This window comes from Micropterus salmoides, unplaced genomic scaffold, assembly GCF_014851395.1.
Source record: "Micropterus salmoides isolate LMB-PRFRI ecotype aquatic unplaced genomic scaffold, ASM1485139v1 Ms_hic_scaffold_13, whole genome shotgun sequence".
Classification (NCBI taxonomy): Eukaryota; Metazoa; Chordata; class Actinopteri; order Centrarchiformes; family Centrarchidae; genus Micropterus; species Micropterus salmoides.
Genome location: NW_024040374.1, coordinates 14479440 through 14494455, shown reverse-complemented (window position 1 = coordinate 14494455; position 15016 = coordinate 14479440). Strand labels below are relative to the sequence as shown.

The 15016-nt window shown below is 38.7% G+C and overlaps 2 protein-coding genes across 2 annotated transcripts in view; one reads left to right on the top strand and one right to left on the bottom strand.

Annotated features, from left to right (window-relative positions):
• Positions 1–2248: 2248 nt before the first annotated feature.
• Positions 2249–8108, bottom strand: LOC119900593 (protein ANKUB1-like). The gene is made up of 5 exons (XM_038715680.1): positions 6717–8108; positions 6213–6356; positions 4030–4246; positions 3302–3416; positions 2249–3215 (listed from the first exon to the last, which is right to left on the bottom strand). The coding sequence occupies exons 1-5, from the start codon at positions 6891–6893 to the stop codon at positions 2453–2455; spliced, it is 1416 nt and encodes a 471-aa protein (XP_038571608.1). The 5' UTR covers positions 6894–8108; the 3' UTR covers positions 2249–2452.
• Positions 8109–9031: 923 nt separating this feature from the next.
• rnf13 (ring finger protein 13) overlaps positions 9032–15016 on the top strand; it is a 45934-nt gene continuing 39949 nt past the window's right edge. The window contains exons 1-3 of the mRNA XM_038715678.1: positions 9032–9247; positions 13462–13686; positions 14097–14177. Of these exons, the coding sequence (XP_038571606.1) occupies positions 13573–13686; positions 14097–14177 (195 nt within the window). The 5' untranslated portion in view covers positions 9032–9247; positions 13462–13572. The remainder of the gene's footprint in view (positions 9248–13461; positions 13687–14096; positions 14178–15016) is intronic.

The window sequence follows — 15016 nt, the reverse complement described above, 5'->3', positions numbered from 1 at the left end:
CCTGATGTCAGCTGGGATTAGCTCCAGCCCCCCGCGACCCTGTACGCAGGATAAGCGGTTGACGATGGATGGATTCCCCATCTCCCTTTCTATCCTCTTCTTTTTTTTTTTGCTTGTACAAGTCTTTTACTTAGGGACTCCAATCCTTATTCCTTAGATACAGTCGTCTCTGTAAATCCAGATTGTCCACGCTACAAACTCTGGTAAAAGCGGTTAACAGCGGGACCCTGTCAACAAGTTAACAGCAGAGAAAACAGGAACTCTAACCTTTGTAATACTAATCGGCCCTGTTAACTGAGGATCAGTCGTGTGAGACTATACGATCAAAAGAGCACTTTAAGCTTTTTAAATAGTCTTCACTGACAAAGAAAAACAAAGAAAAAGAAAAACAGAACCAGAAAAGCAGAAAAATTGGTGAAGGACTTGTGATTCAGTGATAGAGGGCTATACTCTATGAAAGATTGGTAATCTAGGCACACACATAAAACATGTGTAGACAGATTTGTAGATGTAGATGATTTTTTGTGATAATCACAGATAACAGTTTGAGTACAGTCAGGTGTGCACAGGGTTACATCCTTTTGTCAAACCACTGTCCAATCAAATATCAACAGACATCTTTCATCTACTCCCCAAATAATAACTGCTGTTTTTATTACAGTTGTTGTTATTGTTTATTTGGTCGAATATTGTTATTTCTTCTATGATCAGCTTAATGTTAGTCGTAATGTATTGTTTTTCAACTCATGGTTTAAAAATTGTGTTTTACTTGTGCTATACAGGACTCCCTTGTGAAAGAGACTGTGTTCCTGTTATATAAAGGTTTATAAACCAAGCTAGCCACTAATAGAAAGCTGCCTGAGGCTAATGCGTTGCTGATACAACTTTCTAGCTTTGAATTACTGTTTGGCTAACTGTTCTGTATTTTACTCTTTTTTTTTTTTACCCTTGTGGGCTTTATGTGTATGTTTACTAGATTAATAATGCTACTGTATTTCCTGTGAGAATCGAATTTTGATCTTTCACTGGTGATACTTTATTTCTACCTGGCATAAAGCACAACATAACACATTTGACAGCTAGTTTATACTTTATATTTTTACAAAATATGTGGTAACTCTTGTTTATGGTAACTCATCATTTCTTCTAATCACTATTTGTTTTCCACTACTGCTTTACATTTTCAATCTTTATTGAAAATGTGAAGTAGGCTATGTTTGTTGTATGTTTGTGGTCTTAGCCTTGTATTTCAACCAATGGCAAGTCATTTTAACTAGGCTTGTCCTTACTTGGACTTTTGTCAAATACATTACATTCATGAATCATTTCATGTCCTGTCAGTAAGTTAAAAAAAATAAAAAGTAAATTTCTATAGTCATAATGTCTGTCTATCTCTCTTTCTGCGACGAGCAAATAAAAGGCAAAGATTTTGCTAAGCACATAAGACAGACAGGTTTAGATACACTCCTCAGTTGTCAATCTGAAGGATTCTTCGTTGTCCACAGTGTGTCAGGCAGTCGATGGGAGGTCCACAGGCAGTTGGGCTGATTGGTGAAAGATCAGGATGGGCATTCTGCCAAGGTGTGGACACGTTTCCTGATCAGGGTTCGTGCTATGCTCAGCTGCTTCAACCAAGGCTTCTCCGTGAACGTACTGTATAAGAGAAACATGTATTACACACAGTAAACATAAACTGTCAGGTGTACCATTTGATTAATAGTCCTTATCAATTATTAATCAATTATTTGTGAAACTCTGGTATATAACTACAGTGTGTAAATGAGACAATCAATCTGTTTTATGTCAGTATTTTAGTTCTCTGTTTTATCTTTATGTCAGTTAGTGCAGGTCTTCCTCCAAATGAACACTTCTGCCATCTCTCCACATGTTTCCTTTCTCTTACACATTACCTCAGAGCAACATCTTCCTGATTTGTATAGTACAAATCTCCTGTTGTGCCATCAAGTTATTTAGATATTCAGATTTCCCACCAAATCCAGCAATGTAGCACACAATGTAAAATGTAAAAGCCCCTACAGCACATTTAACTTAATTACTTTAGATTAGTTACTCTACATGTGCCGCTTACACAAAAGTACATCTGAAAACTGAATTAGCAACTGGTAACAAACTGAATTACATACAACAAAATTGATATGTGGCGTAAAATAATCTGACTTCAAGTAAAACATGTTTTGGATCCCTGATATACAATCTTTGCTGTGCCTCAAATAAGATGGCAATTATGAGACCCGTTAGGATGTGTTTTTATTGCACATGAAAATATACTTTACAAAGGATAAAGACCTGGCTATAGTCAAGCAGTATATGGCGTTTTCTCTTGGTGTGTCAGCACAGTGGTGAGAGAAGGACTCCAAAGACTCAGTCAGAATATGGGAAGATTTAGGTGATGCACCCACCAATACCGGCCTGGGAATGCTTTCTCTGCTGGTTATCGCGGGAGTATAAACTTGCCCCTGCATAAGCTTCTGTCTTCAATATTGATTTTATCCAATTGGCCGCTTTTCACATCTTGGTTCTGCTTTTTCTGTTTAGGGTTCACAGACTGCAGGCTGGGTATTTGGGGCAGTGCCCTTTTGGAAGTGAGGTGTGATGCTGAAAGTAAGTTGCTGATGGGAGGTAAAGGCTGCAAAGCTTTGGCCTTGATTCCTCTACTTGGTTTGATCAGAGCTTTCCTGGATTTGGAAGACATATTTTGATGGTTGAAGCCATCTACCAGCAACGTATCACCCACCCTGGCTTTGAGGGCAGTGCTGGTGTGCTGGCATTGATTGGAGATTGCCCTTTTCTGTCCCAATCTCACCCAGTGTTTAATCTGGAGGTAGAGACGCATGGGCAGCGACATGTTTGGTAGGGATACTAGTGAGCACAGCTTGTTGGCTAAGTAGCGCACACAATCCCTGTGACCACACTGAATAGCAACTTTCAAAGGGTCACGACCTCCAGGGTCCCGACAAGACAAAGTCAAAAGGTTCTTGGTGATAAATAATTTGAGGATGAGGAGCTGACTGCTCTCTGCAGCTATGTGGATGGGGCACTTTCGAGTGTCTCTGTGAGCGGTTTGGTTGCACCACTGGCGAAACGGATGGACTCCCACTGGTTCCTCAGCATGCATCCCCCTCTTCAGCAGCCAGGCTGCCAGATCCAGGTGGCCTAAAGAGGCAGCAATGCAGAGTGCTACCTGCAGCTGAAATCTAGAAAAGCAGGACAATAGATTGAAGTCAAAGACTGACTTTTGTGTGTGAGATTATCACTTTGGTTCACGTAGAGAATTTCTGACCTCATTACTGGCTTCTTCTCTGATAGGTGGCTCTGGACTGTCATTCTGTGGCCCAGGAGGCAACCCTGGAGGAACTCCACCCACCCATCCCATGTGTCCAAACGGAGAGTAGTGCCTTTGTTCAATAAAAAAAAAAATCTATGTATTTCAAAATAGATGAATTCTGTTTTAACGTCAAATTCGCCTCTGCATGGCTTTAAGACGGAGAGATTGTAATGAAATCTGAAACAGTGGACATGAAAGGGAATCTGTAGGTTAAAACTATTGATTTTGTTTATCATATGCTTTTAGGTTCATACCTTGTTGACACTGGCCACGCAGCAAATGAAACCTGTCAAGTAATGTGAGCATTACTATAGTTGTTGACAGCAAACAATATAGCCTTTTTTCACCTTACAAACCTAAAAACAATAATAGATGCCCATTTGACTTTAAATATGTTCCAACCATTCAAAAAGTCAGATTAAAGACACCAGCACTGAGAAAAACCCACTGAGTTACAGGGGAAAGTGAGACAGAGACACAGGTAGAAGAAACTCCATTTAGCACACATTGGAGACATTATAAAACAAAAAGCCCAGAAAAAATATGATATCTAACTGTAGTCAGTGAATGAATTAAAATGTCGCTCGACTATTTACACATTTTTAAATCATTAGGTATACACAGCACTCATTATGAGACTACACACATCAATCATATTGCAGCAGACAGAAAGCAGGCCATACCGAGTTCAATGGCATAGTCTTGCAGTTGGTTGCAGTCATAGAGTTGCACACCAGCAGGGGTGCTCAGTCTGAAGGTGCTGACAGGCAGGCAGCTTTGCATGGACACCACAGTTTTCAATCCAGCAACCGACATATGCAGAAGAGCCTCGCTTCCCGTGATTGGTAAGGTTTCTCCTGTCACAGCATTGAACACATGCATCACAGGCCTTCGTTCACTCTGAAAAAGAATTGTAATTGCACAGTGGCCTTGCAGTTAATAAGACAAAATAGTAACTGAAGTCACAAGATGAATCCCTGTGTTTGTTTTAAAAAGTATCACAGCCCACTGAATATATGTGAAAGGTACATGAGTCAGTTTCAGCCTTTGCTGTCAGGGCTCCTACACTCATGAACAATCTGCCAGAGGAGATCCAGCCCCCCGAGTCCATTCCTGTTTTTTCTCACTTTTTGAGACACATTTTTACAATAAAGGTTTTACTGTGTGATGCATATTTTTTTGTTTTATATATTGATTGTCATAAACCACCTGTGTGATGCCATTGTCTATCTTTTTCTTCAACTTTTGTATGTGTTTATATTGTAAAGCACTGTGTCAGGCCTATTTTTATTTTCACCTATTTTATCTTGACTTGTTTATCCATCCATCCATCGTCAACCGTTTATCCTATGGGCTGGAGGGGGCTGGAGTCAATCCCAGCTGACATCTGGCGAAAGGCAGACCCTGGACAGGTCACCAGTCCATCGGACAAACATAGACAAACAACCAGTCACACTCACACTACCAACCTAGTCCGCGGTGGGAGGAAGCCGGAGAACCCACGCAGACATGGGGAGAACATGCAAACTTCACACAGAAAGGCCGGGACAGGTTCGAACACACGACTTTCTTGCTGTGAGGCAACAGTGCTAACCACTGCACCGCCGCGCCGTTCTTAGTTAATTTAATTATATTTCATTTGTTTGTATAACTGTTGTGATTGGATGAAAGGCATTCCATGACCACCATGTACTGAGCATTACATCACAACTCAAATATTTGAATTACTAGTAAACACAAGAATTTGAAGTGACAGGAGTTGTAATTTTTAATCATCATTTTATACATATAATCTGTCTTTTTGTTTAATGTAAAAATAGCAAAGGTATTACACAAGCAAAGTGGAATTTGCTGCCACCCTGTGGTTGACAGAATGTACTGTAGTATGTAAATTAATTGCCACTTTGTAGGTTGTACAGTTTCAAGAACCAGGGTGACCCATTAAAGTGGCCAAAAATGTATCTTTAAAATAAACAAAAGATGTGAAATGTCAAAGCATACGGACCCAGACAAAGCATACAAAGGTCTGGAGCGGGAAACTGGACCAACACAATATAAGCCAATATAAAACAACTATTTTTATGAGAGGAGGTTAAATCCTTTAGTCAACTTTTACACAAGCTTGCCTGGTGATGAGCCTGGAATGTGTCCCAATACTAAAAACTGAGTAATGGGGACAAACTAAAGCTTTCAGACAGACATAAACTAATTTCCCTCCAAGCTGCTGCTCACATGGGAACATCTTGTTCCCTATTAGTGCATGAGCTTGAGACAAAATTCACTCACTGTAAGAAGGATGTCTTTGATCAGAAATAATCTCAAGTAATGAATATGTAAGCAAGATGAGAATTTTAGCAGCCCTGAAGTAAAAAAATTAAGAACAATGTGTTTTTGAAGTAAACTGTCAGTGAATGTATGTAGTGAGGGGAAACATGTGGGCACAACATAAGGAAATTAACTAAATACGCACAAATTCCAAGAGTGTGCAAGTTGTATAAGTGACCTCTGACAACCATGGAATTAATAATTGTCTATGGCAATAGAATCTCATAAAAATGAATTGAGTCCATAAGACGTCTGAGTTGACATTACACTTTCATAAAATATTTGAATTGATTTGAAAGTTGTGATAGAATTAGCGATAAAGTGTTCCAATGTTTCACTTACAGAAGTCTTCTGAATTAACATACAGTCTTTAATGTTGTTTTTTTTTTCACAAATAAAATACATTTTAATTCCAACACCACATTTTTAAAAACAGCTTCTGAAGTATAGGCCTAGAGCAAAGATGCAGCATCCTCTCTCAATATTTACTGCAAATCCCAACACAGCTCCTAATCTCTAAACCCTTTTGATGTTTTAATACCTTTATCAGGCATCGGATGGCACTGCCACTTGTGATGCCCACGTCGCACAGAGCCCAGCTGTCCTGCAGCGCTGCACCGCCGTAGCTCAGCTCCAGGTACTGCTGGACCTGCTTGTCATCGGAGAGTTGCACAAGAAAGTTATCCTACAGAGAGGGACAGAGTGGAAATGTACTGAATTGTGACCAAGAAACAAAGTTCTTGACAGACCATGTTCAGTGTCTGTAGCTTAATTTGCCTTCTCGTGTGAGCTGAATGAAAAATGTCTCATGTGGTGGAGAAATTTAGCTTTTTCTTGACATTTGTTGTCATTACATGCACACACAAATGCATATGTAAAACTATTTTTGCAATGCATAGTACTTCAACATTACAAGCAACATTGGACCAAAGATATGATAAACCCATTATTTTCCCTCCAGTAATATGACCAAATCATGCAGAACAAGTCAAGCCATGTCAAGAAAATATTGATGCAATGGGCCTCTTCTGTAGCTCATTATTACCTTTGCCATCTGCTTCATGGCCCCCACAGTCTGATCTGGAGGGACGTCAAAAGGCTCACAGGAGCCCTCGAAGCAGATGAAAACCCTCATGGTAAGGACGTCCACCCTCCGTCTGTTTGGTGGTTCCTCTGTGGTGCTTGGGTTGAACAGAGGAGGGTGTGTCAGAGGCAAAGTCATGGGGAAAGGAGTTGGCTGGGGAGGGTCAACAGAAGACAAAGCTTTTATATCCAGAACATAATATATCTAAAATGTCAGTTGTACAGAAGCTGATTAACCTTGAATTATGCTTTTGGCGTGGAAATTTTAAAGTTTATCCATTTGGGTTTCGAAAGGATTTCTTCAATACGTGGTAAATGTTTCTCATCAATGACTTTACAGAGACCGAACCCTTCCCCCCCTAAACAATAATAGTACAAACGTATACATGCCCATATATTGAGTACATTATAAAGCACAAAGAAGAAAGCTATCTCAGCATTTGTACACATGTTATTTTATATCTGAACTAACTTACTGAACATTAAGTGTAAACAGATTTATGTGCATCTCCAGTTGGAAATGTGGCACCAACCCTGACACATTCTTACGTCAGTTCTTCACTTTGCCTTTTAGTGGGAAACAAAAAGACTACCCACTTGAAATGTTCTTTGATAGTTTTACAGGGGAACTGCTAATTTGCATTTGACCTTTTAAAGCCCGAAGCTCTCCACTGTGTTTCTGTGTTCAGTCTTGGCTCGTAGCAAACAGTGACTCCATTTCTCAAGGTTCAAGATGTGCCAGTTGGAATGATTTCTTTTTTTTGAGCACAAATTACAATAGATATAGAAATGGTAGATGAATGTTGTATAATCCATTAAGGGTAATAAAACAAAGGCAGACTCCCTTTAGGCTCCTGTGGCAGAGCACATTCTCTCCTTTTTATTCCTTTCAACTTTTATTTAAGATTTTTTATTATGAAATATATTTTTATGTTGTTGATATTTTTGGTTTTATTTTATAGGTATTTATTTCTATTTTCTGTAACCAAAAATTGCTTGTTAGGAAAGAGCACTTTAATTTCCATTATTTTATGGATGATTAAATTGAACCTTCTACAATATTAATATTTTTCACTTGTGCCCTTGGCAGTGAAAGATGTACTCAGAAGTGTTACCTAAGTAAAAGATGCAACACGGTTAACTATTCATTATAAAAGTGTTCCCTTTCACAATGTGGCATTTGATGTTATCAGAGTTTTAGTGTTTTATGTGTACTGTAATCTTGTAATTTGTAATCTTGAGAGTTTGTAATCATCCATCCATCCATCCATCGTCAACCGCTTATCCTGCGTACAGGGTCACGGGGCAGTTTGTAATCAGATTTTAGTAATTTGCTGTATGTTATGGAAGTAACTATTAGAAGGCTATCTAGTAAATAAACTTTGTTACTTTCACCTATGGTCCTTGGCATCTATATAAAAAGGCTTGAACTCATAGACATGGTATCGATCTTCCCATCTATTTCTCGGCTGCAAGCAAACAAGCAAACTTCCAAAAATATTCGTCATCACCAATCAATCATCAAATAATCAAAAACTGCAGTACATAGAATTACAGTTCACTTCCAGATCATTTCTTCCAACATTCAAAGACTTACAAAAAAAAGAGATGACAAATCTAGAGTTTTGTGGCATTTCCTCTTGGCGCTGGAGCCAAACATCAGCAGTAGTTTAGTAAGCAAAGAGAGTTTAACAATAGGGACATCTGTACCTTAAAGATGTTTGATGAGTGATTTTATCAAAAGGATGTTGCAAGGTCTCCATCAGGTAAAATCTGATTTGAGAGTCAAATGTTGCCTTATTTCAGACCAATTAGGTTTTGGGAGCTGTAAAGGGATAGTTCAGCATTTTGGGAAAAACACTTCTTCACTTTATTACAGAGAGTTAGACAATAAGACACAAAGGATCCACTAAAAAGAAGATGCAGTCCATTTACTACAGAGGGTGCTAGAGATTTAAAAGTGTCAGCTGTTTTCAAGCCTTCTTTGGAAGAGGCAGGGTGACAACATTTGTGCTGATGAAAAGAGCATGTAATTTTTTTCCATTTAAAATATATAGTTTTTTTAATGTTCCATTCATCTGCCAGTTAATCTCAGAATGCGCTGATGCTGCTGAGATTAATCTGTAAATACAGGCTAGCTGCTCTGTTCCGGCAGATCATGCGACTGTAAAAGGCAGTAAATGGCCATCACGTGGATATGTTTACGTCTGGAGTCATTTCCGGTATGGAATGATTGACAGGTTGTTCGTCCAATCGGAAGATGAATGTAGAGTGGTGCATGTGGCGGAAGTTTGCGCTCTCACATGAAAGAAGGAGCTAGCGGAGGGGATTAAACTGTAACATCTTCTCGTACCCACCGTTCAAACGGTATGAAGTTCATCCAAAATTTTTGGTGTTGTTCATGTTCCCCGATACGACGCGTAGTAAAGGAGAGCGATGTCCACGCCAGCAGTTAAGTTCCCGGACAAGATAAACCTCCAGGCAGAAATAAAGGTAAACACCCACGACAAGCCAGCTAGCATCATGCTAACACGGGTACAAGACACTCTGTTTTTGTAGCTAGCTGCACACCTTTTACACCAGACCACACTTATTTATTGATGTGTATTACGACAGAGGACTGTAGCTATCTGACATTGCTTGACATTAACGCTGCTAGCTTTTTTTGTAAAAACTGTTCCGGGTGTAAACCCTAACCCAACATTAGTCACTCGAATTTAGGGTTAAAAGTTAAACACAATTTTGTTGGTTGTTGTTGATGTTCGGTTATTGTTGGCAACTCTGGCATGCGTATTTTGCCTCTAAGCACAATGGTTTGTACATTTAGCCATCTCACTGTTACCACAGTGTTTTCTTAAGAAAATTATATTGCAGTCATTTGATGTTTGGTCATCACCAGCTTACAGTAGTCAAAAGTGGTTGTTGCTTTCACTTCCCCTTTGGTTCTTTGTTATTAGAAAGACCCTTTGTCTCGGCCAGTACTGTGTAATGTCTCTAGCCGTCCTGCCACACTGTGTGTGTTATAATAATATAATATTTTTAAATTAGCTATTTTTTCTATTGTTTTTCATCCTGAATTAACGTAACATTAACAACCACACTACAAGCTGTAATAATCTAAAACGCTCCAATGAAATGTTGTATTAAAATGACATTTAGTGTAACAAAACGTTGGGTTGGGCGATATGATGATGTATATTCGAAGACTAATTCTTTGATATAACAGTTATACAATGCAGCTGTCACTGTTATATATCCTGTCACAAATCAGTAAGTAGGACTGTTTTATTGCAACATTGGATTCCCTTTTTTTTTGCATCAATATAATGAAGTGCTTTGATTTGTTGGGTTTTTAATTTTGCCAGAAAAAGGTTTCCCGTTGTGTTATTTTATGTGTAAACAGTTCCTCAATTATAGTTCCTGTACTATGCTATATATCAATCTTGCAATAAAAATTACATCAACTGTAATAGAATATTTGATCCAGATCTTCCACATTTAATTTAGATTAGTTTGTTGTCTTTTGATGGTCCTTGAATTATCAAGAGTTAGATTTTCGTACCCTGTGAATTTTACTGCTTTTGTCCACACTGCCCACCTCAAGGTGTCATCTTTATATGGGTAAATAAATGAATATGCACTTTTAAAAATTGTACTTTGCTCTACCAAAATGTGTTTTTTTTCCCCCCAGTACCTTTTCTGAAAACCCTTTTAATGGTGTTGCTAATTAGGTGGTTGGTTATTAAAAAAATCTTGACTAAGAAAATCATTCTATGCTGTCACAGAGCAACATACTTTACTGGAGGAGCTCAGCATGTAAGACCATGTTTTGTGGGACATGGCAGCAGCAGTGTTAGTAGGACAGTAGGGATGGAAAGTTACATAACAAAGCCTCCCTCCAGTTTTACACAGATGCGATTAGGGCTTAGAATTAAACCTCAGTACTTTTAAAGTGAGTTGTGCAGATAAAGCAGGTGTGATTTTATGAATAGATCTGGACTCGCTCATATTTAGCTCAAAGATTTATCAGTGGGCTTATCAGTTTTGGGCATTAGTTTTGTTACTTACTTTTATATATGTATTTTTTTTAAATAAATTTAACCATAAAAGTTACTTTTATTTGAATATGACAATTAGTATTTGTTAAAGATGTTTACAAAAGCTTATTTAGTTTACAGCAACGGTGTGACAGTCAGGATCTTAGAGGTTACCCTTTAAGGATGCACCTGCTTTAAAAAAAGAATTAGTCTCAATAATAAGTTTTGCCAAATTGAATACACTAATATAACCTGGACATGTGGTGGCATTGCAATGAAGTGAAAAAGACAGGAAATCTTGGGGAATACTCTAATGAGCAAGTGCAGCCCCTTCCCACACACCCATGATGTATTGCTTTCATTAAAAAAACTTTTATTTTTTGTTTTCAAAATGTACACAACAATCCAGCACCATGTAATCCTTAAGCACTATTTCCCTGCTTTGTAGCTGGATAACACAGCTTAGCGGTCTAAAGCCTGGAAAGAACTTTGCTGTTGGTTTTTCCTGACCTGATCACACGCTGCCCCTCACTTTGTGAGCTTGTAACCTTTATGTTGATGTACGCCTGGAGCAAGATAGTCCTGACACTAGGCACTAGCTTAATAAAAATTACTCACAGAAAAATTGTCACTTGTCAGTGATTTTCTGTTGTCTTCAATGGTTTCCAAAGAATGAACACTGCTTTTGTACTGTTCTTCAAATGAAAATATGGGACAGCACTTCTCAGGTAGGCTTAATTTATCTAAATGAGAACAGTGGAAAGTGAGAGTGGGGAGGGGTATCATTGACACTATCCTGACAAACTGTTGAGCGCATACTGTTGTCCAAACCATCAGCTCTGAATTTTCAGTAAATTCCACTTCCGCCAGCTATTTTGATTAGGGATTCACTGATCTGACTTTATTCAGTCCTGATACTGATAACAATACCTGGGCTTTGGGTATTGGCCGATGCCGTGTACTGATCTGATAGCAGTGTAAAATGAATAAGCTGTTCGCTCTATGTCCTGATGTTTCTGGACTAGCTTGATTATGTTGGTTGTGCAATATTTTGTACTGCTACCGCCACCCCTCGACACATTGGCTTTGCAGATATTGCAAGTAGCTATAGAACTTAATGACGTAGCAAGTGTGAAGTACCTCCAAACTGCTGACACCTTGTTGTTAGCCCCCTCCTAGCTTTCCTAGCAAGATGTTCAGATCTACCAGCGCACTGCTGGCGCATCGCGTAGTATTAAATAGATTAGTCCCCCAGATTGGCTTTTTGATTTGAGTCTTTTTGTTTAGGAAAAAAATGTCAATTATCTGATTCCAGCTTCTTAAATGTGAATATTTTCTGATTTCTTTACTCCTCCATGACTGTAAATTGAATATCTTTGGGTTGTGGACAAAACAAGACATTTAAGGACGTTGTCTTGGGCTTGGGGAAACACTGATCGACATTTTTCAGCATTTTCGGTCAGTTTGGAGACCAAAAAGCTCAAACGGATCAATTAATTGAGAAGATAACAGACAATGAAAATAATCGTTAGGTGCAGCCCTAATCGACCAGACACAGGATTACGAATAGGCTGAGGCTTGGACAGGGCACTCATTGCTGCAAACAAGTCAAACCCCTGGTAATGGCATGAAACGGTCCACTGCGCTGACAGCTGAATCCCAGCACAGCTAATTGTTGGACAAAAAATTTATGGTGGAAATGCCTGGCTTTATATGAAGGGGAACAAAATTAAGGTGGCAGGTGACCATTCAAAATATAATGGAATCTAATGCGGTAATCAGCTTTTGGACACTGCAGATTTGTTTCTTCTATATTTCAATTGCATTGCATGTTTTCTTATTGTCCATTGTTTCATTTGTTATTCAACATCTCTTATTGCTGTTGTTCAGAACATTTTTAACAAAAGCTTTCAAAAAGTGATGGAGATATTCAGATTCTGACATGTCCCCAGCGTCCCCAATGTAAGTGACACCTATCTGTCTATATTTTTAAATGTCCCGCCCCATCCAGGCTGTGATTAGTCAGTTCACGACAAGTGACATTGACGAACTACATTCAGCACACGGCTGCTTGAAAGGCACCCGAGCTTCTCTTCTCCCTCGTCTCTCCACCGACAGAGTTTAGCAGGCAGGCGAGAACGGGAACAAGTGAGCGTCACGTAGCGCCCAGAGAACCTGATATGGAGAGGGCAGAGGAGAGTACTGGCAGCTTGGGAGAAGTCTCGGTACGCCATAGAGTAAAATGTTGAGGTGTCGGTATTCCATACCGGAGCGTACTGCCCCACTTCAAGCAGTGATTATAATATTTCAATAAGCCTGCAAATGAAAGTTCTTCGGTTGTAACTCATGACAAAAGCAAATGACAACACAAATTTTCCTGGAAATGTCATTGCCAAGTAGAGAATTCCACCGTGTTCAAGTATTGTACAGTAAACTAAAATATTACAGCTTGTGTCAAACTGTCTTCCTGGTTTAATGTTCTTGAAAAGTTTGTTTTAATGCGGGTGTGTACATGACAGGAGTGAGGAGTTGGTACATCTGACACAAGCATTCTTCAGAATACATGTTTGAGGTGCTTGTTCCTTATTTAGAATTTCATTTTAATGTATATATTTTAATGTTTAAATTTCAACACTCTCTTAAATTCACAAACGTTGGTGTCTTTTCTAGGTGTGACGACAGCAGGCGGTTCCACTGCAGGCCAGTGTGCATGGTCATTTGGTGTGTGTATGTTTTATGAGTGAGCAGCATAGCAGCGGTGGGTTGTAACGTGATGCCAAGATGCTGCTGTCCCTGGGAATGCTGATGCTGTCGGCCACGCAGATTTACACCATCTTCACTGTTCAGATCTTCGCCTTTCTCAACCTGCTGCCCGTGGAGGCAGATATCGCCGCTGTGAGTAATTCTCAATACTTATAGGGCCATACATAGAAACGTATAACAACAGTATAATGGTGTTCCACCCCCACCTACGTAGAAACACACCTCCAATGTTGCTTTGTTTGCAAACAGGTCATCAGTAGCAGCATGATAGGTATTTCAGGCCTGGTTTTGTGTCTTTTGCCTCTGTTGATGTGATGTTTTTATCTTGTGGTCATGTTTGTGTTTACATTTAACCAAAGACAATTTTCCTGCCTCAGCTAGACAATAAAGTATATTCTGTTCTATTTATGTGGGGATAATTACATTTTTGACCTAAATAAAGATATATAAAGATTTTATCCATTCAGTCTGATCACCCCTCAGTGTCCGTAGAATATCTTGAAACAAAAGTGATTAAAAAGTTTTTCCCTCCCGTCTTTCAGTACTCATTTGACAACAAAACAGAGAACTTTGATGACCTGCCGGCACGGTTTGGCTATCGGCTACCCAGCGACGGACTGAAGGTGAGTGCAGAACGGTTTCTAGATTTAATAGCAAGTCCATACAAATCATTCAAAGGCTGTCGTGATCTCTGATGAGATGTTTTCCCCCCAGCATGTTTCCATTTTACAGCCTCACTGAATCAAAGTGTAAGCATGAAAACATAAAAAAAAGAAAGATAGTGAGTAAAGAGGAAGTAGATATTCCTGACTTAGCATTGTTTTTGTGATAAGATCATATATGAACTGGGAAGTGAGCAAAATAACCATTGCTTTTTGTTAGAATAAGGAAAACTTGAAATATAAATGCAAAAAAATATAAACAGATATAAACAAAAAGATAGCTTCAGCATTAAGATTATAAAGACTGGACTTACTCATTGTGATTTTTTTTTTTTGATGGATATTGTGGTATTATTAATTTAATAATGATTTTAGTGGGGAAACTGTAATTTTTGCATGTAATTTTCCCTGAAAAAAATTATAGAAGTGGTTAAGATTGGATTTTTGATGGGGTCTGTACCGAATAAGCACGGTCCCTTACATCGAATATGACTTGTAGGCCAGGGTGTCTCTGTAGCACCACAATGCTTCATTTATATATTGACATATTTTACCTTCATCAGAAATTGCATTCTCTAAATGCTTTTGAATATTGCACATGGCCATGTTGCGACTTTGCTAATATTTCTTGTTGTTTCTTTATTGTTTTAGTCCTAACTGGACTGGAACTTTCTATTAATTGATTTACAGGTGTTTTAATGCACAAACTAACACCGGGAAACAACTATAATGTTACGGATGTTTTATGAATGCTGGTAAAGATTTATTTACATTAGTAATGTAAGTGAGCAGCAAATATC